This window comes from Neofelis nebulosa, chromosome 3 (assembly GCF_028018385.1).
Source record: "Neofelis nebulosa isolate mNeoNeb1 chromosome 3, mNeoNeb1.pri, whole genome shotgun sequence".
NCBI classification, from domain to species: Eukaryota; Metazoa; Chordata; class Mammalia; order Carnivora; family Felidae; genus Neofelis; species Neofelis nebulosa.
This window is the reverse complement of record NC_080784.1, coordinates 36,038,297-36,062,025: the sequence shown is the minus strand read 5'-3', so window position 1 is coordinate 36,062,025 and position 23,729 is coordinate 36,038,297. Positions and strand designations below refer to the sequence as shown.

General features: G+C 45.0%; 1 protein-coding gene across 4 annotated transcripts in view; it reads right to left on the bottom strand.

The window, feature by feature from the left end:
• Positions 1–23,729, bottom strand: part of PEBP4 (phosphatidylethanolamine binding protein 4) — a 215,013-nt gene that overhangs the window by 93,881 nt on the left and 97,403 nt on the right. For all 4 annotated transcript variants that reach the window (XM_058720332.1, XM_058720333.1, XM_058720330.1 and 1 more), the window contains one exon: positions 1,906–2,004. In XM_058720332.1, the coding sequence (XP_058576315.1) occupies positions 1,906–2,004 (99 nt within the window). The remainder of the gene's footprint in view (positions 1–1,905; positions 2,005–23,729) is intronic.

The window sequence follows — 23,729 nt, the reverse complement described above, 5'->3', positions numbered from 1 at the left end:
GCACTACACTTGTCATGTCTGGAGCAGTACTCCTTTCTTGAGAGTTTCTCCCCCTTATGACTGCCTGGGAATCCCAAGTATAGAAACTGGCAATGCTCTAGATTGGGGCCGGATCCAGTAGTTTTCCCTTTTGTGCCTTCAGCTTCTCTCCCAGCCTTGATGGCATGAAAATCCCCCAGCTCTGCCCCTTTGCACGTTTATGGTGTTTCCAAGGCTCTTTACCAGGCTGACGGGTGGTTGGCCAGGGGAAGTGTGTTGAAGCAATGTTCCTGCTTTCCTTCAGGAGCCTGGCTCAGGCACTGTCCAAAAAGCCTGCTGGAGGCCTCCCTGGAGGGGGCTCCTTCAAGCCTGTGTGTAGCCAGGACTGCCTCTGAGGATGGGCTGTCTACCTAAGCACCCCGTGAAGGGCCTGTGGTCATTGGGCAGGGGTTGGTTGACAGGATAGCTTCTCCCACCAGCCCCTGACTCTAGGGGCTGTGAGAGCCCTTGCCTTGCTCAGGAGAATCAATGGATAGTTCACACTGATACCCCTTCCTCTGACCCACAGTGGGGGAAGGAAAAACACAAACTCCTTACATTTGTGGTGCTCTCTGTTTTCCAAAGTGCTCTCAGTATGCTCTCTCATTGGATTCTTGCGACAACCGTATAGAGGAGGTAACATGGTTCCCATCTTACAGACAAAGATGAAATACCCGGAGGGACTCCGAGTGACTTAATAGAGATGATGAATTTGGGAACCTGTCAAACCTAGATCCAGACTTAAGTCTTTTAGTTCTGGGTTCCCACTATCTTTTTTTGGTTAAGTTTATTTTTATTTATTTTGAGAGAGAGAGACAGAGAGAGGAAGAGAAGGAGGGGCAGAGAGGGAGAGAGAGGGGGAGAGAGAGAGAGAGAGAGAGAGAGAGAGACTTGCAAGCAGACTCCGTGCAGTCAGCACAGAGCCCAACACAGGGCTCGAACTCACAAACTGCGAGATCATGACCTGAGCTGAAACCAAGAGTTGGATGCTTAACAGACTGAGCCACCCAGGTGCCCCTAGGTTCCCACTATCTTACGGCTTGATGACTATGCAAAGGCTGTCTGTGAACTCTCTAGGCACAGATGCATGAACGGCTGAAGCTAGCATGGATTTTCCCAAAGTGTGCGGCCAGGCGCTCATGAACAAAAGATTCACTAGGCAAATGAGGCTGGAAAATAAATGCAGATTATATAGTGTACATTAGAATATTAAAAGCACTAAAAAACCCGTCAGTGAGGAATGTGATTAATACAGTGTAGCCTGGGGTCTCCAAAACTTGTTTGGGAATACAGCCTCCCCCCCACCCTACATAATGCCCGTTACCAACCCTCCAGATCTGTGTTCCTCAGACCTACTCCAGAAAGGATGAGCCAGACTCCTTCGCAATTATGTGATGGCCAAGGGACACAGATGAGGGGAGGCCACTTGTTTCTGTACAAAGAAAAGGAGACTGCCCCTCAGCCCATCAGGAGGACCCCCTGCAGGACTTTCCCTGCCGGCTCTGCCACCTGGACCACACAGTCACCCCTGTGCCTCCGAATCCAGGCCCCTCGTGGTGGTGTGCTGGAGCCACTGTTAAATTTTCAGAAAATCTGAGTTAACTGTTAAATCATCAGTAACTTGAAATTGGCCATGGTGGAAGTATTTACACCATAGAAATCAGCAAACACTACAAGTTAGGGCTCTCCCCACCTGGTTTACCTGTGCACCACTGATCCTGGACCTTTTTCAAAAGTGTTATAAAACCTGGAAGGGGCTGTGACAGCTGAGTGTAGGGGGCAACCTGAGTCCCCAGCCCTCCTGAATGAGAGCTGAAAACTGCCCAGAACGGTAATCTTCCAGCTATAAGCCCAAGTGAATCAGAAAGCGCCTTCTGGCCTGCTTACCTTGATATCTGTTACCAGCCAATGTCTCCAAAATTGAGCTTTAGGGGAAGACCTGCTAGGGGCATCTGGATCCACCATCACCAGGATGTAGGTTGCACCCTGGAACAGATTCATCACAAAGAAATGTAGCACCATGACTAGAATTCTGATAGGAAAGCTGTAAGGTGCACACTCTCCTTTTATCTCTATTCCAGCCACGAGGGGCTGACCAACCCCTACCCAGTCCATCCTCATTCTTGTGCCATTCCTCTTATGTTACGTGTTTACTCTCAGACAAATGAAGTCTATTAAGTAGATAGTTGAAAAGCCTGGCTTTCCCTTTATGAAGAAGAATAAATCAAACAAGCATAGTTACTAAGCATCCAGAAGTCCCTAGCATCATGCTAAGTGCTGTGATGGAAGCAGAAATTTAAAAAAAATTAATGTTTATTTATTTTTAGAGAGACAGAGACAGAGCACGAGTCGGGGAGGGGTTCACAATATAGCTGGAGGAACTTATCTATTAATTCAGCAAACACAGGAGAACTTAGTCTGTGTCAGGAATTGTATCAATTGCAAGGAATACTCATTCACTCATCCCTTCAAAAAGCATTTTCTGAACACCTACTATGTGCCAGAAATTGTTCTATAGGCTAGGCATCCAACAGAGAACAAGACAGTGTGAGCCATGCTTTCAGGAAGCTTTTATTCTCAGTAAGAGACACAGATTTTTTTTTTAACTCAAAAAACAAACAAACCAAAACCACAAGGAAATGCCCAATTGTGATCAGTACTATGATTAAAACAAAATAGAGTGTGATGAGAGGGAGCAAGCGTTCCAAGAAGGGCAAACAGCTGCTACAAAGGCCTTCAGATGGGAAAAAGCAAGCATTCGAGGAACAGAAAGGATACCATGTGGGAGGCACCTTGGTGGCTCAGTGGGTTGAGCTTCTGACTTTGGCTCAGGTCATGATCTCACGGTCTGTGAGTTTGAGCCCCACATTGGCTTCTGTGCTGACAGCTCAGAGCCTGGAGCCTGCTTCAGAATCTGTGTCCCCCCTCTCTCTGCCCCTCCCCGACTCGTGCTCTGTCTCTGTCTCTCAAAAATAAATAAACATTAAAAAAAAATATCATGTGGTTAGGAGCAAGCAATGGAGAGAATGGACACGGCAGGTTTGGAGAGGTGGTTGAGAGCCCACAGAAGGCTTGGTAGACCTTGGTAGGGTGAGGAGGAGGGTTTTATTCTAAGTGCAATGCAGAACCAATGGAGGGTTTTAACCAGGAGAGTGATACGCTCTGATTTATGGGTTTTTAAAAATATTTTAATGTTTATTTATTTTTGAGAGAGAGAGAGATAGAGCATGAGCCAGGGAGGGGCAGAGAGAGAGAGAGAGAGAGAGAGAGAGAGAGAGAGAGAGAGACACAGAATCCAAAGCATGCTCCAAGCTCTGAGCTGTCCGCACAGAGCCATATGTGGGGCTCAAACTCACAAGCTCTCCAAGATCATGACCTGAGCTGAAGTCAGACACTTGACTGAGCCACCCAGGTGCCCCTGATTTATGTTTTTCAAAGATTTTTTGGTGGCTGGATGAAGAATGAATGGCGAGCGGGAGGTAACAGATGAAGCCAGGAGGCCAGTCAGGAGGCTGTTGTCTTAGTGAAGGATGGTGGTATATTGGACTAGAATGGTAGCAATAGAGCTAGAAACAAGTAGATGGATTGGGGAAGTATTTTTAGGGAGAATCGATAAAATCTGTGGATGGATGGGACAGTGGGACAGTAGAGGGTGGGGAAAGAGAATCTGAGGGTGTTTCATGAGTTTCTGGCTTGAGCAACTGGGTGAATGGTGCCATTTAGTGACATAAAAGACTTGGCAATGAGATTGTTTGAAGGAGGGTATTGAGATTTCTGTTTTAGACATATTAAGTTGGAATTACTTCTGAAAAGGATAATCAAGTATATAAGTCAGAGTCTGGAGTCTAGAGGAGAGATGAGGAGTAGACATGTAAGTTTTGGAGTCACTGACATATAGACAGTCCTAAACCCATAAAATAATGAGATTCTTCATGGGTAGGTTAGACATGGGGCAGAAAAGAAGTCTCTGGACCAGATTCTAGAACAGCTAATGTTTAGAAAAGAAGAAAATCTGACAAAGGAGACTGAATCTGGGGTGGGGGGGGCACACCTGAAGAGTAGGGATCATGAAAGCCAAGCCAGAAAGTGTTTCCCAAAGGAGGAGGTGGTGAACTGTGTTCAATGATGCTGAAAGGTATGGCAAGATGAAGACACGGATGTGACAATGTGATTGGACAACGTGGGAACAGTGTTAACTTGGCAAGACCAGTTTCAGTGAGGTAGAAAGGACTGAGGTTTGATTGGAATAGGTGGAGATGAGACGGGATGATAATTTTAGTGTGAAGGTCAGCTGAGACATGGAGTGGCTATTACTAGATGGGAAAGAAGAGCCAAGAGATTTTTTTTAATTGTTTTTATTTTTTTTAGGAGACAGATGATAGTCAAGCATGTCAGCAGGCCAGTGGAAATAATCCAGAAGAAAGGGAGATATAGATGACAGAGGAAAAAAGGGATCACTGCACAAGCCAAGACTCTGGAAAGGTGGGTGGAGACAGGATCCAGAGCAAAAGTGGAGGGACCGGCCTCTGGTAGACACAGAGGATACAGGTTCAGATGCAAGGGAACTGGAAAATGTGATGGTGAGGAATGGGGAAATTGTCTTCTGATTACTTCTATTTTCTCAGTGAATTAGAGGCAAGGTCATCAGGGGAATAGGGATTATAGGAGGTTTGGGTACAAAGAAGAAGGTGTGAAATAGTCATTTTGGAAAGTGAGAAACTGACTATACCATAGGTTTGTGGTAAGGTTACTAGGTAATATTGCATTCCACATCTGTGTGCTTTGAACTGGTAAAGTGCAGTTGAGAAATAAGTGGTAGGTGGGTTTCGCTTGATAGGGACTCGGACTGCTCAGTAGTCTGGATGAGAAGGGAGTGGGAGAGTAAGATGTGAGTAAAGTACAAAGAGAAGAGCTGGGGCTCCTCTTGATCTGAAGGGAGAGACAGACACAGACATAGTTGTAGAACAACATGCGAATGCTTGAGTAGAGAAACATTTACCAATTATTAAGGGAGTACAGAGGAGGGAGCCTAAACCTCTCTACCTCAGGAGTCCAGGCAGCCTTCACAGAGTTGTCTTTTTAAAGAAGTTTTTATTTATTTATTTATTTATTTACTTAGAGAGACAGGGAGAGAGGCAGAGAGGCAGAGAGAGAATCCCCAGCAGGCTCTGCACGACAAGCATGGAGGCTGATGTGGGGCTTGAACTCACAAACCGTGAGATCATGACCTGAGCCAAAATCAAGAGTCGGATGCTTAACCGACTGAGCCACCCAGGCACACCGAGTTGTCTTTTGAACTTGATCTTGAAGAATAAGCAGGTAAAGGGTCAGGAAAACAACTCTGTAGACAAAGGGAAGGGTCTGTGCAAAGGCATGAGGATGTTTGCGGAATGGCAAGAATCTTGGTGTGCTGGGACATAAGACATCTGGAAAGGAATGGCAGGTGACAAAGCTGAAAGGTTACTGGGACAAGATAATAAACAGTCTTACATGTCCTAAGTTGTTTAGATAATTTGTTTTGCAATAGGACCCACCGAAACTGAATAGATGACTGACATGATTAAATGTGTGCTTTGGGAAGGCGCATGGTAACACTGAGCAAAAAACTAAAAGAGAGAGAGAAAAAAGACAACTGGGATACCCTGAAGAGAGATTGCAAGAGCTTAAAAATGTGAGTGGTAGTGATAAAGACAGAAAGAGGCATTTGTGTTGTCCCATCAACAGTGTGAAGTGACTGGATAGGGCAGATAGAGGAGAGGGAGATGTTCAGGATGACCCTGACATTCTATCGTGGGCAACTAGCTGACCATGGTGCCGTGAATATTAGGAGTAACAAATTTGGGAGACAGTGAGTTTGGTGTTAAAACATGTAGGCAGAGACATCTCTGACATGGAGCTCTGAGGTAGGAGCTCTCTCACGACTAAGCATGTGAGTAGTGGGCGTGAGGACAGATGAGCCTGTCAGGGAGAACAGGTACAGTGAGAATAGAAGAATGGGTAGGGTGGAACTGGGGACCCCGAGGGGTGGGGCTGTTGAAGAAGGAGTGGGGTGGGATCAATAAAACACAGCCATCCAGGGAGAGGACCACAAGCAGTGTGTGCTGCAACAACTGGGGGATCCGGCAACTTGCCAAAGAGTAGGTTAGAGATAAAAACACTGTTGAGTGTTAAAATCCTAAAGAATCACTGAACCACATATTAGGTGCTATAGAAAATTAAATGAGAGAATTTGAAGATAGAGTCCAAGGAAATTCTAAGAACTCAGAAGAAAGGATAATCAGATGAAAATATTAGGGGCAAAGTAGGATCATATCCCAAAGAGCCTGTGTGTGTGTGTGTGTGTGTGTGTGTGTGTGTGTGTGTGTGTGATTCCAATGGAATTCCAGAGGAAAAACTGTACAACTGATACTCCCAAGAATAGGGAGCCAAAGCAATAAGAAAATAAAAAGAAAAAAAGTGTAAATACTCTAAAAGAAATAACATCTATCCTCTGTCTTTTTTAAAATTATTATTAAAAATTGTTTTAATGTTTTTATTTATTTTTGAGACAGAGAGAGACAGAGCATGAGCAGGGGAGGGGCAAAGAGAGAGGGAGACACAGAATCTGAAACAGGCTCCAGGCTCTGAGCTGTCAGCACAAAGCCCGACGCGGGGCTCAAATTCATGGACTGTGCGATCATGACCTGAGCTGAAGTCGGACGCTTAACCGACGGAGCCATCCCAGGTGTCCCTGCTCTTTGTCTTTTAATTACTATTATTATTATTATATTATTATTTTGCAAGTGACATGACTGCTTACATGAGAAATCCAAAAGAATCAGTTGGAAACAACTAGACTGATATTCAGTAATGAGTTTTTATGACATGCACACAAAATCAGTACTTATTAATAACAGAAAATATACTTTTAAAATGCCATTTTACAATTGTAATAAAAACTATAAAATATCTAGCAATAAACCTGATGAAAAATCCACGACTTAGACAAAGAAACCAAAACACTACTGATAAGCATAAAAAGAAAACTTGAATAGATATGGGGACATGCTATGGTTTTATTTTTTTTTTAATTTTTTTTTCAACGTTTTTTATTTATTTTTGGGACAGAGAGAGACAGAGCATGAACGGGGGAGGGGCAGAGAGAGAGGGAGACACAGAACCGGAAGCAGGCTCCAGGCTCCAAGCCATCAGCCCAGAGCCTGACTCGGGGCTCGAACTCACAGACCACGAGATCGTGACCTGGCTGAAGTCGGACGCTTAACCGACTGCGCCACCCAGGCGCCCCAACTATGGTTTTAAATTAAAATAATCATTTGCAGGGGGCGCATGGGTGGCTCAATTGGTTGGGCACCTGACTCTTGATTCTCTGATTCTTGATGTCAGCTCAGACCATGATCTCATGGTCGTGCGATCTAGCCCCACATTGGGCTCTGTGCTGGGCGTGGAGCCCGCCTGGGATTCTCTCTCTCCCTCTCCTTCTGTCCCTCCCCCTCCTGCATGTGTGCTGCACACTCCCTCCCCAACCATCTCAAAAAAAAAAAAAAAAGAAAGAAAAGGAATAATCATTTGCCAATGTGTTAATATCCTTCAATTAATTACCTAATTTAATACAATTCTAATCAAAATCCTAAAGAGATGTTTTGGGAACTTCATGGAATAATTCTAAAGTTCAGAAAAAGAAAAAAATTAGCCAAAGCAATATTGAAAAACAGGGAAGTGGTATTGATTCTGTAGATATTAAAATATATTATAAAGCTACAATAATTCAAACAATGTGGTGTTGATTAGGAACAAACAAGCAGTGGAAGCAAAGTAGAAAATCTAGACAGAAATCCATGTCTTTAATATATGTGTATTTAATAGGTGATCAAGCTTTAACGAAAGATATGATGTTTAATATATGATAAAATTATCAAACAAGTGGAGAAAGGATAGATTATTTTATAAGTGCTGCTGGGACAACTGGGTCACCATGTGGAATAAACTTCAGTCTCTATTTCTCTCATATGCCAAAAAATTTTCAGATTTAAATGTGAAAGTGAAAAAAAATCTTTAAAAACTGATTTAATGAAATTTACTAAATTCATATAATGGAATACTCTGTTGGAATTAGATCCTTATATTTTAATATGGAAAAATATCTAAAATATACTAGTAAGTGAAATAAGCTGCAGAATAGTGTGAATGATATCATCTAAAATGTGCAGGAAAACTTTATATATCTAACTATATATATATTTATAGATATATTTGCATATGCATAGAAAATGTCTGGAAAAGTACACACCAAACTGTTAACAGTAAATGGCATGAAGGAAAAGATTGATATATTTAACTAGATATAATTTTGAAACTTTTATATGACAAAAAAAAGGAAGCAAAATAAAATTCAAAGACAATGCTAGGAGAAAATATTTACAAGATCTATGATAAAGGATTAATATCCTTAATATGTAAAGTACTTTTTAAATCAATAAGAAAGAGAATAAGAACCCAATAGAGGCATACATAAGCAACAGGAGTAGGCAATTCATAAAATAAGAAACACAAATGATCAACAAACATGAATATTCAATTTCATTAGTAATCAAAGATATGCAAATTATTTTAAAATCCTATTTTGCCTACAAAATGGACATATATACTTTTTATATTTATTCCCAGAGTATGTGGAAACAATGGGTATGTTACAAAATCTTATGTAAAATATGATTTCATTGTCTTTGTTAACCAAAAACTGTATCATACCCCTCCATGGAAAACTATATATACCCCTCTATGGAAAGAGGACCAGAAAAATCAGAACCAAAACGTTGGCTATCTCTAAGTGATGGGATAATTATGAACTATATTCTTCTTTGTATTTTTCTGCATTTTCCAATTTGTGCAATAAAATGCATTGTTTTTACACATAGAAAAAATGATTTTTTAATATGGAAAAATATCTAAAATATACTAGAAGGTGAAATAAGCTGCAGAATAGTGTGAATGATATCCTCTAAAATGATTTTCTCATCATTAAACCCTATTTTTCTTCTGGTCAAACAATGCCCAGAGGAATTCTTTTCTATGGCAGGCTACTTTTCCTTCCCTCCCCCCTCGGCTCCTCACTGCCCCTCTGGACCCCCACCTGAAGCTCTCCCACACTGGTGTCTGCTTCTTTTTTTTTTTTTTTTTAATTTTTTTTTAACGTTTTATTTATTTTTGAGACAGAGAGAGACAGAGCATGAACGGGGGAGGGGCAGAGAGAGAGGGAGACACAGAATCGGAAACAGGCTCCAGGCTCCGAGCCATCAGCCCAGAGCCTGACGCGGGGCTCGAACTCACGGACCGCAAGATCGTGACCTGGCTGAAGTCGGACGCTTAACCGACTGCGCCACCCAGGCGCCTCAAATTTCCCCCTTTTTTAAATGAATCATTTTATTCTATTTTATTTTTTATGTTTATTTATTTTAGAGCAAGAGATAGAACATGAGTGGGGGAGGGGCAGAGAGAGAGGGAGACACAGAATGGGAAGCAGGCTCCAGGCTCTGAGCCATCAGCCCAGAGCCCGACGCAGGGCTCGAACTCACGGACCGCGAGATCGTGACCTGAGCTGAAGTCGGACGCTTAACCGACTGAGCCACCCAGGCGCCCCCGTTGGTGTCTGCTTCTTTAAGTGGTGAACCAGGAGACTGGTCTTTGTGGGTGAGTCCCTGCTGCACAGTTCTGTCTGAGGTGGTTACATCCTGAGGTTTTACCCTAGATCCCCTCCCTGTTAAGCGACCCCATAGCAGACCTCTTCTAAAACTTAGCAGGGAAGAGAGGGCTTCTGTGGTGATGGTCTTATACCTTCTCTCTCAGTGCAATCAGGGAGCTGGTTTTCAGCCCTTTCAAAGACCCCAATTGTGCCTGAGCGGTGGCGCGTGCTTGTAGTCCTGGCTACTTAGGAGGCTGAGGCAGGAGGATCGCTTGAGCCCAGGAGTGCTGGGCTGTAGTGCGCTATGCCGACCGGGTGTCCGCACTAAGTTTGGCATCAATATGATGACCTCCCGGGAGCGGGGACCACCAGGTTGCCTAAGGAGGGGTGAACCGGCCCAGGTCAGAAATGTAGCAGGTCAAAACTCCCGTGCTGATCAAAGACCCCAATTGCCAACAGAAGCTCCCTAGCAAATATTTAAGAGGTGGGGTGATGTTCAGCAGATAAACTGGGAAACAGGCTATTCAAGAGCGTGGTTCATAGCTAGACTCCTTGGAAGTCTGACTTGGCCCTCGCTTGTTCTCTGCCGGTCCTTGGAGCCGACAGGCTGGTGTAAGGTGGGGTGACAGAGATGAACCAGTCTCTTGGCACATGACCTTAACGTCTGGCCATGGTGGTCCATCTTCTAGGTGCGGCCTAAAGAGAAGAATGTGCAGTCAATACTTTCAACAATGGATTTGTCTCCAGAGATTGTTGTACTTGCCACATGTCTTCTTGCCTATGATGAAACTGTTCTGTACTTCTTTGGGGGTGTCACACAGACCTGCTTGCTGCACTGCGGGCTTGGGATCTTAGCTAAGTCTTTCTCCTCTCTGGCTTATTCCTAGAAAAGGAGGGGACTAATAGATGGTCTACTCACCTTCAGATTCTAACATCCATTCAGTGGATTCCGAGGTGTCTAGATATCATGTGAAACTAATCCTGTTTAAATGAGCCAACAGTCCCGCTTTGGTATTTATCCAAAAGAATTGAAATCAGGGCCTCAAAGAGATGTCTGCACTCCCATGTTGGTCCTAGCATTAGTCACAATAGCCAGGATGTAAATAAAACCCTACATGTCCATCGGTGGATGAATGGCTAGAGACATTACAGTCTATACATATAATGGAGTATTACTCAGCCTTAGAAAAGGAGTTCCCGTCATTTATAACAAAAGGAATGAACCATGAGGACATTATGCTAAGTGAAATAAGCCGGTCACAGAAGGACAAAGACTGTGTGATTCAATTTATATGAGGTATCTAAAATAGTCAAACTCATATAAGTAGAGTAGAACGGTGGTTGCCAGGGTCAGGGGAGGGGGAAATGGGGAGTAGCTGTTCAGCGGGTACAGAGTTTGAGTTCGCAAGATGAATAAGTTCTAGAGATCTGCTCTGAACAACACTGTGCCTGTAGTTAACAATGCTGTATTGTACACTTCAAAATCTGGTAAAGGGTAAATCTCATGTTCTTCCCACAACAGAATAAAATTTAAAAATAAAACAGAAAGCAGTTCTACTTGAAGAAAGCAAGATGGAATCAATATCCTTGTCAAACATTCTGCAAATCTCAGACTTTGATAGTATGCTCTGCTGGCGAGGCTGTGGGGAAGCCTCCTGCATTGCTATGGGGAAGCAAGGTGGGGGCAATCTACCTTTAGGCTCAGCAATCCCATGTCTATGATTTTTGTCCCTCTAAAGATATCTGCACATTTATGAAATAACTTGTATATAAAGTATTCATTTCAGCTCCAGACAGAGCTGAATAGTAATAGCAAAAGTAGGAAATAACTCAAGTGTCCATCAGTTGGGGATTGGTTAATAAACACTGGCACATACTCACAATGGAATGCTTTATGGCTGTTAAAAACAATGAAGATCTCTAAGATCTGATATGAAAAGCCCTCCAAGATAAATTAAGTGAAAAAAGCAGGATTGCAGAGCAGTGTATCTAGGAGCTCGCTTTTACAGAAGAAAGAGAAAATAAGATATTTCTTTACGGTGGCTTGTATTTGTATAAACAAGCTCTGGAAGGATATTTTATTTTATTATTTATTTATTTTCAATTTTAGAGAGAGAGAGCACGAGCAGGGAGAGGGGCAGAAAAGAGAGGAAGAGAGAGAATCCCAAACAGGCTGAGTGCAGAGCCTGATGTGGGGCTCGATCCCATGACCCCAGGATCATGACCTGCGCTGAAATCAAGAGTTGGATGCTCAACCAACTGAGCCACCCAGGCTCAGGATACCTAAAAGCAAAAAAAAAAAAAAAAAAAAAAAAAAAAACCCAAAAAACTAACAGAGGACGCAAGTGGTGATGGTAATGGGGCAGATGAGATATAGAGATGGGATGGAGGTCTCTTATACATGCCAGTTCTACTATTTCAGGTTTTGATCCATGTGAACATACAGTTGACCTCTGAACAACACGGGGTTGGGGTGACTTCTGAGCAGTTGAAAATTCATGTATAACTTCTCACTGCCCCCAACTTAATAGCCCACTGTTGACCAGAAGCCTTGCCACTACTGTAAACAGCTGGTGAACATACATCTTGTATGTTACATGTATTACATACTGTATTCTTATGTGAAACTAGAGAAAGAAAATGCGATGAAGAAAATCATGAGAGAAAATACATGTGCAGCCCTGTACTCTACTTACTGAAAATCATCTGTGGATTAGCAGACCTGCACAATTCAAGATTGCATTGTTCAAGGGCCAACTGTACAACCTGCTAAAAATAAACTAAAATTGTAAAACAAAGTGAAATGTATAGCAATCATAGAGTACTATCTTGGAGATATCAGCCTCTAGTCCCTCTCTCACTGGCTGAGAGGTAATGGCCTTGTCCCTTTGCAGCAGGGAGAGCTCAGGAATCCTCATTCCATGTGTGGGGGGCACTTAGGTCAAGGGCAATTGATGGACTGGGCCATGGGCTCCATGGCACAGGACGTGAGCAAGGAGTGGGAAGTCACGTTAAAAAAATCACGGTGCCTCCAGGTGATGGTGCCAATAGAGAAGCAGAGTTACATCTGTACTTGTCCAGGTAAAATTTTTTTTTTAAGTTTTATTTGTTTTTGAGAGAGAAAGAGAGGGAATGCGAGCGGGGGAGGGGCAGAGAGAGGTGGGGACAGAGGATCCGAAGCAGCTTTCATGCTGACAGCAGTGAGCCTGATGTGGGGCTCAAGCTCACGAACCATGAGATCATGACCTGAGTCAAAGTTGGACGCTCAACCGACTGAGCCACCTGGGTGCCCTTGTCCAGGTAAATTTTTTAAAGCAGCTTTATTGAAATATAATTTCCATACTACAAACTTCACTCCTTTTAGGCATACATTTCAAAAATTTCTAGTAAATTAACAGAGCTGTGCAACTATCGGCACAATTTAAATTTAGAACATTTTTATCACCCCAAAAAGAAACCTTGTGCCATTTACAGTTACTCCCTGTTCTCTCCAACCAGCTCTAGGCAACCACTAATCTACTTTCTGTCTCTAGAATCTCCTTTTTGCCTTTTCTGAACGTTTCATATAAATGGAATCATATGATACGTAATCTTTTGTGCCTGGCTTCTTTCACTCAGCATAATGTTTTTAAGGTTCAAATATGTTGTGACATGTATCAGTGCTTTATCCCTTTTTATTGCCAAATAGTATTCCATCATATGGATGTTGATATGCATCTCATGTTTCCAGTTGATGGACATTTGGGTTGTTTCTACTTTTTGGCTATTATGAAGCATGCTGCTATGGACATTTGCTACAAGTCTTTGTGTAGGTATTTGTTTTCAATCCTCTTGGGAAAATATCTGCAGTAGAGTTGCTAGGTCATAAGGTAGATTTATGTTTAACATTTTTAAAAACTACCAAACTGTTTTCCAAAGTGGTCTCACCGCTGTGCAACCCGACCAGCAGTGTCTGAGGGTTTCACATCTTCCCCAAGACTTGTTACTGTCTGTCTTTTAGATTGTGGCCATTCTAGCAGGCGTAAAGTGGCATCTCATCATGTTTTTAATTTACACTTCCCCCAATGACCAGTGATGTTGAGCATCTTTTCATGTCCTTACTGACTATTCCTATATCTTTGGTGAAATGTCTGTAGAAAGCTTTGTGCCTTTGTAATTCTTCTTGTTATTCCAGAAGGAATTTTAATAGGTGTATCCCAACTGGGGGTTAGGGGAAATGGGAGCAGTAGAGAGAGTGGAAAAGAAGGAAGGAAAGTGAGAAGACAAGGCTATTGACTTTGAACTCTACTCTGAACAGGGGACAGAGCTAGATATGCCTTATCCTTGAACCTCTGGCTTCTGCCCTCGGCTACCATCTGTACTTAGGGTTGTCTACTAACTGTAGCTCACCGGTGACACTGATTCTTCCAGCAGGGAAAGGTCAGCCTTACAGATAGTCACCACAATCCAGGTGAGCAGAAAGCACCCACTGACACTGACGCCCCCAAGCCTAGTGAGCCAAGTCTTCTGTCCCCTGCCTCACTGCCCATGCTGAGAGAGACTTTTGAGCCCCAATCTCCCCTGCGTCCCATCCTGAAAACAGCCAAAGCCTCTCCCCCTGACCTCTTTCCCAGCCATTGGTCCTCTACCACACCATCATGCCCTAACTACTCTTTTCTTCTTTGCCTGAGAGTCAGTCCTCACTCCTCCTCCACCTTCAGACACTTCCACTCTGCCCAGCAAAAATGCCACTGAGTAACACACATCTCCCCTCTGTCCTCTGTCTCTCCATAAATTGCTCTACTTCCTTGCCTTTGCCTGAACCTCACCTGGAGGGCCCCTTCCCCTCAGCACTCTCAAGTACTGGTGTGTGTTCTCTTATGCCCCACAAATCCCAGGGTCAGTAGACCAGGAGGTGTCATTGCTCCCTGTTGCCACGTCCTTCTTTGTGGCTCAGGCCATTCAACCATACATTCTCTTTCTGTCCTGTTTGCTGTCACCTATGAGCTCATGGTTGCTCCTCCTCACTCATCAAAGTCACTGGTACCTGCTCATGATCTTTTCTTCCCTACATCCTGCTGTCATCACAGTGACTTCAGCAAACCTGTGGAACATCCGTCCAGGGCCGTGGCCACTCTGGTTCCCGTGCCTCCCTATCTCAGACAATCTTCTCTTTCTCTATCTCAACCATCAACAGTCACACTTTGAAACTCATCATCCGAAGCTGCTCCATCTCCAAAATTCACAAATTCTGGCCACAACCTCCTCTCTGTTCAGCTTACTTCTTCAACTGTGCCCACCAGGACTAGTCTTTGACCTCAAAGGGCATCCTGACCATTGGTGACTGTCCCTGCTCCCAGTATATTGACTATCTCCCTGTGCTCACCTCCTCCCCCACTTCATAGGCAAACACCATGGAAAAGTTGTCAACACATACCATCTCCTCTTCCTTACTTCCCACTTACTCTTTCTAAAAAAAAAAATTATTGAAGTATGGTTGACATACAACACTCTATTAGTTTCATGTGTACAACAAAGTGATTCAACAGTTCTATACGTTACTCGTGCTTACCACAGTAAGTGCGGTCACCATCTGTCACCATACAGAGTTAATACAGCACTATTGTATTCCCTGTGCTGTACTTTCATCCCTGGGACTTCCCATATATTGTTTAACCCACTCTGCCCCGATGCTTCTGCTATAGCCCTTGCTAGTGTCACCGAATGCAGTGGGCACTCTCCAAACCTCATCATACTTGGCGTTCCTCTCAGCTGCACATCACAAGGTGGGCCACCTCTTCCTTACTGAAATGCCTTCTGTGAATGCCATTCTCTTCCCCATGGCTCGTTTTCCTCATGGCTGGATCCTAAGCTCTCTAAGATCTGTCACTCTTACCTCCTTCACAGTAGTCTCAAACCACAGCCATGTTTATCCTCCGACCCCCAGTTCTCCTCTGAGCTCCAGACCCTATGCACCATGACCCACTTCTCTCCCTGTGGCTGTTTCAAAGCACCTCATGCTAATCATGCCCAACAACACTGCTGGTCTTCCAGAGTTTTCTGTTTGCATGAGTGAAGGCACCCCCTTCTGCTATTGCAAACCAGAAGCCCAGGAGTCAGCTTCCAATCCACCAGCAGTCTTGTCAATTCTTCCTTCCAAACATCTCTCAACTCCACCCACTCCCCCTCCTCTCTACCACCACCACGTCAGCCCAGGCTGCCATCATCTTTCTTCTTGTCTACTGTAATAGCCTCCTAAATGGTTTCTTCATATTCGCTTTGACTCCCTAATCAATTTTCCACCTGGATCCAGAATATCATTTCAAAACACAAGGAAGATCATATGATCCTGGTGCTTAAAATCCTTCACTGGCTTTCCACACAACCTTAATGTGTTCACAAGGTCTTGAATAATCTGACCTCTGCCCACCTCTCCTTGTCATTTTGTGCACATGCCCCTTGCACTCTACTCTGCTCTCACGGGCCTTCCTATTTCTAGGGTCTGCCATGCTCCCTCCCACTCACCGCCTTTGCATATGTTCTCCTTGTGTCTGGAATGCTTCCTCATTCCCAGCCCACCTTCTTTAATCTAGTGAACTCCTATTCATACTTCAGAGCTCATGGTGACTTCTCTGGAGAAAGGTCCCCCTCCTCCTGTTCCATGCTAAGTTTCTTTGTTAAACATGCTCACGTTTCTTTCCCTCAGACACTCTCTGCAGTTTACAGTCAATAACCCATTCATTGGCACACGTTTTGATTAATGTCTACGTCTTCCGCAGGATTATAAGCTCCTTGGAAGCAGGGATGGTGTCTGTCTCTGCTCAATTATATCTCCCCCAGATTACAATGTGTGGCACATAGAAGACACTCAATAAATATTTTTGAATGAATACATGAAACGAATATTGTACCTGGCCCAGGTGGTTCAATTGTTCACTTGTTTGTTCGTTCATTCATTCATTCATTCATTTAGCAAGCATTAACTGAGCCCTCACCATGTACTAAGCAACATGAGAGGGGCTGAGGATAAGAGATGAGAGAGACATGTCCTCTGCCTCTGAGGAGACAACGGTCTCATGGGGCACTGGACGCCTGTACAAATAATGTAAGTACCCTTGTGCTCTAAGCAGGCACACTGCTACTGCTGCGGAAGCCAACCTGAGAAGGTGACTAACTCTGCCTGGGGTGACCAAAGATAGCCTCATAGAGGAAGTTGCCTCTGAGCAGGGTCCCGGTGAATGGAAGATCTGTCCAGGAGCAAAGCCATGCCGGGCAAAAGAAACAGCATGCACAAAAGCCACAGAGATGTGGAAGGGGGGAGCGAGTTATTCTATGTCTGGAACCCAGAGTCCCCAAGGTCGAGGGCCAAGGCCTGGAGGGCATCAGAGGCAGCCAGCAAAGGTGATGAGGCAGATGGCAAGGTCATGTATGCCAATAAGATTTGTAAATGGGGGTGTGAGGTGACATGGTCAGACACAGGGCTTAGAGATGAAATGCTTGCAGGTGCTGGGGGGAGGGTGGATCTGAGTGGGCACAGTGACAGCTGATCATGTGGGGGATGGGTCACATGGCTTAAGAGTGGTTATTCCCAGAGTAGGCCAGCAAGCCACACTCTCTGTAGTGCAGATTCCCTGGGGAAAGGGGCTGATTTGGGGGTGCATCCTTGAGTCTCAAGGCCCTCTCCCTCCACCTTGCCATTCAATGAGTATGTGTGCCTGCCTTTCACAGAGAGGAGAAATGAAAAGTATTTGAACAGAAAATGACAAGATTTGGGTAGATAGTCCCAAGTCCTGGTAGTACTGAGAAGACAGTGCTTATGTTCATCATGTTTTTTCTTTTCTGATACTTTAACATCTAAAGCTTTGCTGACCCTGGAGGGGGTGCCACTTCCTGGACAGCAAACACTCACCTTAGAGCATGCTCTTCAAATGCAAGCCTGTCAGCCCAGAGCTCATGCCCTTCACCACCTCCTTGATCGGGCTGAGCCATTGTCCCCTTTCCCTACTCACCCCAGGGCCAGGGACCAGACAACTAGGGGCAGCTCCTATGCCCCAGAGCCCACTGGAACTATTCAAACTAGCCAATCCTAAACCCATCTACCCTGACTATCCTCCCTTACCCATTTTGTTTCCTTCATGAAAATTATAGTGAAGATTCTCACCCACGCTTTCTCCTCACTCCTTCTGCCTCCTGACAGACCCTGATGCTTTCCCATGTGGCCCTGTGTGGTATGCCATGACTCCTGTCTCTAGGGATCTGTGAGTATAAACACCTTCCTTCATGACCATCATTTCCATCTGCATGCCTTATCATAGCTGACTAAAACAAATCCCAAGTACATTTTACAACAGGGTCCTCGACTCCTTGACTCAGAGAGTCACCAAGCCCACCTGGAGACTACAGCAAACTGGGGAGTAACCAGGATTGCATTTCTGTCATTTTCAGATAGGATTATGGATGTGGCTGGCTGCCTACAGCACTTGCTTGTCCTTGAGTGGGAGATTGAGCTGACCTGATATGATTAAGTTTTGTGGTCAACTTGAGTGAAGACCCATCTTCTCCAAGGCAGTAGCTCTTACCCCAGTAAATATTAGAATCACTAGGGGAGCTTTTCAAAGCTACCAAGGCTGGGACCTTGACTTAAAGGTCTGGAATGGGGTCAAGGCATTGGTGTCAATTTGGAAGTTTCCCAGGTGACACTAATGTAGACTTAAGGGTGAGAACTAAAATCCTAAAGTCTGGTTTCCCAGGTCCCTGATCAAATCTGCCACTGACTAAAATCCAGGCTTCTTTCCTCTTACTTAGTGCACTCTCAGAGAAGAGCGTGCGCCCTCCATGTAAAGAGGACAGCCTCCCCTGACCTGCTGGAGTCTCTTGTGCCTGAGGCCCTGAAGATTAAGGGGCTCAAGCACCAAATCGAGAAGCTGAAGTCACAAACACAACTCACCCTCCGCTCCCACTATTCATTATGATGTTGGTTGGAATACAAATTTAGCCCATGGTGGGTTGGTTGTGTTTGAACCTCCCCCACAAAGTTCTGTATGGGAAATCTAGTTAAGAGCCTTCTTCCTGGGGGAGGTTGAGTGTAACAGCTGTTCCTCACCAGGGCTGATGGTCCCGCCAGGATGCAGTTCGGGTGTTGCCCCTTGAGCCTAAAGCCTTTCATCCCCAGGAATAGACTCACATTTCAGGCTGGCATCCAGGGGGACAGCCTTTCTCTCCATAGCTGCTCACAAAGACACTTCCTGAGCTGTGTGACAGAGGCACCTCAGACTGGGAACTGGGGCTCATGTCATGCTTTGATACAATTTGGAAAAGGTGTTGTGTAGTCACTATGGATCAGCTATCCCTCTTCCTTGCTTTTCTCTACTGCAGAGGCTCTAAAGCTGCAATACTGGATTTCCCAGTGTTTCCTTCACTAAGCGGGGGCCATATTCTGACCAAGAAGATGTAGGAGAAAGTCCCTGGGCAGGGATATCTTCCTGAATAAAAGGCACAGGCTCTTTTGTCTCTACCCATTCCCCTCCCTCCCGCGTGGAATGTGAATGTGATGTTGGATGTGTGGCAGCCATCCTGTGACAAAGAGGGGACAAGCATGAAGTTGAAGGCCTATGTGGTAAGGATGGTGAAACAGAAAGATGGAAAGAATCTGGGTCCTTGAGGTGTTGAATCTGCCTGGCCCCTCAACTTGCTGCATGAAACAAATAAACCTGTTCAGTTCCTGTGGGAGGGAATTTTCTTCCTTGGACCCAAACACATTCCTACCTAAAACACACATCAGTTTACTGTGCTGGTTTTAAAAGTGAGTGTCAGAGGCTGATCTTCAGAAAGGCATCTTGATGTTGTGAGATTACTCAAGTAAATGACACAGGACCTGGATTCTAGCCCCGGTTGTTCTCTGGATGTGTTTGGGTAAGTTATTTACTCTTACCCAGGTCCAGTGTACTGATCTGCAAAATGGCAATAATATGTGTCTCACACAACAGGGTTATTCTAAAAATAAAGTGAATTAAAAGTGTTTAAGACTGTGAAGCAAGGTCCATGGGTCAAGATTTGTTACTGTGAACAAATAGCCTCAGTGTTTGTTCCCAGTGGTCTCTGGACTAGCAGTTACCTTGACAGGCAGAGGATTTCCTCCAAATAGCCCATCTCCAGCTGCCTGCACCCAGAGAGATGGAACTCCTTGGCACCTCCAGTCTAGCCTGGGGACACTGGGGCATGCACAGATATAGCGCTCTCTCTCTCTCTCTCTCTCTCTCTCTCTTTCATGTCCCCAGGGAGACTATGTTTACCTGGAAATGTGACTGATTACAGAACTCTGAAATACTGAAAGGAATTGGGGGCAGAGTTTCCTTTACAGCAAACCTAGCCAGCAACTGTCCAGTGTCTCCATGGGGCTCCCAGTGATGGGTGTCCCTCACTTCCTCGGGACGTGACTCATTCAAGTACAGTTCAGATTGATAGAAAGGGCTATGTCTTATGGAGCCCAAAACTTGGCCCTTACAACTCACGCTTGATCCTGTTCTTTCTTCAAGAACTGCATTGAACAAGTCCTGTCCTTCTTACACATGGCAGCCTTTCAGACATTTGAAGGCAGTTACCATAGCCTCACAAATACCTTTTGTTCAGGCCAAAGGTCCTCATTCCTTCAACTAGTTCAGCTACCTGGGGCTACATCCTACACTGTCTATACAAAGATGTCCTTGAACGGTTCACAAACTAACAAGGGAGACAGATGTGTAAACAACTACAGTACAATGTGACACGCTGGCTATGGGAATTCAGGTGAGGGACCAAATACTTCCATGCAGAATGGGGAAGGGTTGGGGTGGGAGGGTAAGCCTTCATGGTGGTGGTGGTAGTTGAAAAGAATGATGACTTGGCAAGGGCTGAATGTTGGGGTTGGAGGCTGCAGGTGACTTGGGTCCCAGTCAGTGAAGGCCATGATTTGGTGTGGCCAGAGTCACATTACTGGAAACAAGGGCCCACTGCATGGGAAACTCCTTCAAATGGAGATTACCATTCTGAGTCTACCCTTGGAGAAACTGCGGCTCAGAGGGATTAGAGGATCTGTCTGAGGCAATACACTTTAGTGATTGATGTGAATCCTACTCAGTCGCTGTGTGACTTGGGCAAGTTGCCTAAACTCTCTGGGCCTCGGGCCCGTTATAAAATAGAGATAATGATAATAACAATGCTTTTATCTTGGATTGTTACACAAATTGAGTGAGTTAATAGATGGCTCAGAATAGCACCCTGTACATGTCAAGTGATCAATAAATGCCAGTCATTGTGAACAAGCGAATGGCTTTGCTGGGATTTAAAACCATGTGCCTGGTCTCTCAATTCCACCCTCTTCTCGCTTCACAGAAGGGCAGGCACAGGTCAGAAGGCAGAGGGGCATATTTAGGGTTGACTTCTATTTACAACAATATGGTATTTGTTTGCGTGTTACGGATTCCTCCACACCTAGGTCTCTGCACACTTGTGCAATCTAAAACACACACACTACAAAGACGTATTTGTTGGCAACACGTTCCAGCATCTCTGAATCAAGTGCCTTCTGCTACTGCGCTGGCCAGTCCTCTGGGGAGGACAGTCCCTCCACAGCATCTGCCTGCTCAAGATGGCTGGGGGAAGGAAGTTCGCTGGGCTCATGGGATTCTGGCTGTGGATTCTGGGCTCAAGGGAGCATGGGTGGCAGAGTGGTGAGTTCAAGTCCTGGCAAGTTCACTGCACTCTCTCCACTTCCCAAAGCCTGTGCTCTGGTCCACTGCAACTTTTCTGTCTTAATAAAGCTAAGGAACTTATTCAGATTCCAAAGCCTCACATGCAGCCACACAGGCACAGAAATCACAGCATATCAAGTGATGAATTGAGATATTATCTGCACGGCATGGTAGGGAAAAGAGGAGACTGACGGAAGGGAATGGGAAAGGAGGAGCTCAAAAGCAACACTGAGTTGGATCATTTCTTTAATCTATCAGAAGGATATCTCCACCTCCCAAGCTATATTCACTTCCACCCCACTCACCAGTTCCTCCTCTGGCTTACCTATTTCTATGAATGGCACTGCCATTTTGTCAGCCACCAAATTCAAAATATGAATCATCTTTTGGCTCTTCCCTCTCCAACCATGCCCAGTCCTTTTTAGTTTCCAAGTTTAGGGTCTCTCTAGACTCCATTATCACCTCTCCTCATTCTCTCTGACACCCGTGGGTGAGTCTGCACCAGCTCTTGCTTCTAGTATTTCAACAGTAGGCTCCCTGGCCTTCTGACCTCTCTGCTGCCTTTCCTACTCATTTGCTGCTGGCTTGGTAAACCAGTTGTCTGGAAAACAAACAAACAAAAACAAAGCCTGATTTGTAATGCTCCCTCATTTCCGTGGGTAAATATTCACACTGTGGTCCATCCAAGTTACCAACGTGAGGTCACAGAATGTGGAGTTGAAAACAGAAGCACAAAATTGGCTCCTGCAAGCATACAACTGCCCAATAATCTAAGGAACAGCCTGCCAGATTTGTGACTTAAATATAAACTGTGTAACCTGGCATTTGAGGCCTCCTATAGCTTGCTCTCATGTAACCTGCCTGGCTAATCCCACCACAGCACTACACGTGCCCACGAAGACTGGTGATGCTTCTGATCTCCAGGGATCACACTTGCTTTCCTACTTCTGTGCCCATCAGAAAATCCTTTCCATTCTTCAAGACGTATCTCAGATGCCGCCCATCTCCTCTATGAAGGCTTCTCCTGAGCTCCTTGAACCAGACAAGGTGCCCTTAGTACCTGAATTCCAATAACATTTTGTTTGTACCTTTTTGCTGGGCACTTATCATAGTCTGCTATGTATCTGGTTATATGTGGGCTTGTCTCGGTCCCTCTTATTAGATTATGATTTTCTTGAAGGTAGGGACTGTTGTGATTTTGTTGTTCCTAAAGTGCCTAGCATATTTTCTTACACATAGTAGGTGGTTAACAAAGATCCTTTGAAATAAATGTATCCATTTCCTATGCCAGGATTTTTCAAGCTCTAGAAGAATGAAGAAGACTTCTGATCTCATAGCTGGACAAGCCCTGTGTACTGCTGGCCCTGATACTATGTCCCTTTCTGTGGAGCTTCTTCCTTTGTCTCCTGGCTTCAGCCTGGGGAAGCTGGAGGATCTGGCTCCTGAATCAGGCCTCCCATGCACCCATGCCTCCCAGGACGTAAGATCAGCTCAGCCAGACCCAATGTTTCCTCCCAAGAGCTAGTTGGATTGGCTCCTGGCTGGGGTCAGCAAATTCAGCATTTGCCTAAAAGCCAGGCCTGGGCCTCGGCTGACCTAGGTAGCCTTGGCCATGGAAATGGAGCTGGGGCCATCCTGCCAGGCCTGGCACCGAGCTATGGCTTGGCCTCCTCTGCTCTCGGCCTAAGCAGTCGCCAAGGCCCCTAGTGTGAAGGAATTTGAGTTCTAACTTTAGGTGGCTACGTGGCTGATGGCTGTGTTTGTGAATATCTCATTCCTACTTTGGTTGCCCAGCTGGTGGGAACAGAACGGGTAGTCATGGGACTGTCATCATGTGCTGTCCAGGTTAACATGTAGCATTTCTATTACTATTAACAGACTTTCTGCTCCTCACTCCATCTGTTCTCTGAAATAATTGCAGTTGTACAGACCATGCCTTCGCTACAGGCAAGCTCTGGGGAAGAGGATAGTGCTTTTATGAGAAAAAAAAAAAAGTGTTAAAAAATAACAGCAAACATGAGAAGAGAGTGGGAATGAAGCTAACAGCAGGTTTCCAATTTCTTTCGGATTCCGGCCTGCAAAGGTGGCGTTTTCACACTTGTTTGGGGTGACCAAGCCCAGCCAGATGGGGGTGAGTGGCTGGGCTGGTGGTTCAGCCTTTTAGAAGTGGTGTTGGTCACCAGGGGATAGGGTCCCAGTTGAGGTGGGTGGAGCCCCGATCGGGCCACCCAATGAGGAGGTGCTGTGAAGGGGTGGGGCCCTGAGGAAGAGACAGAGGCGTTTGAGATGGCATGGCATGTCCTACTCCAGGGAGCTAGGTGGTA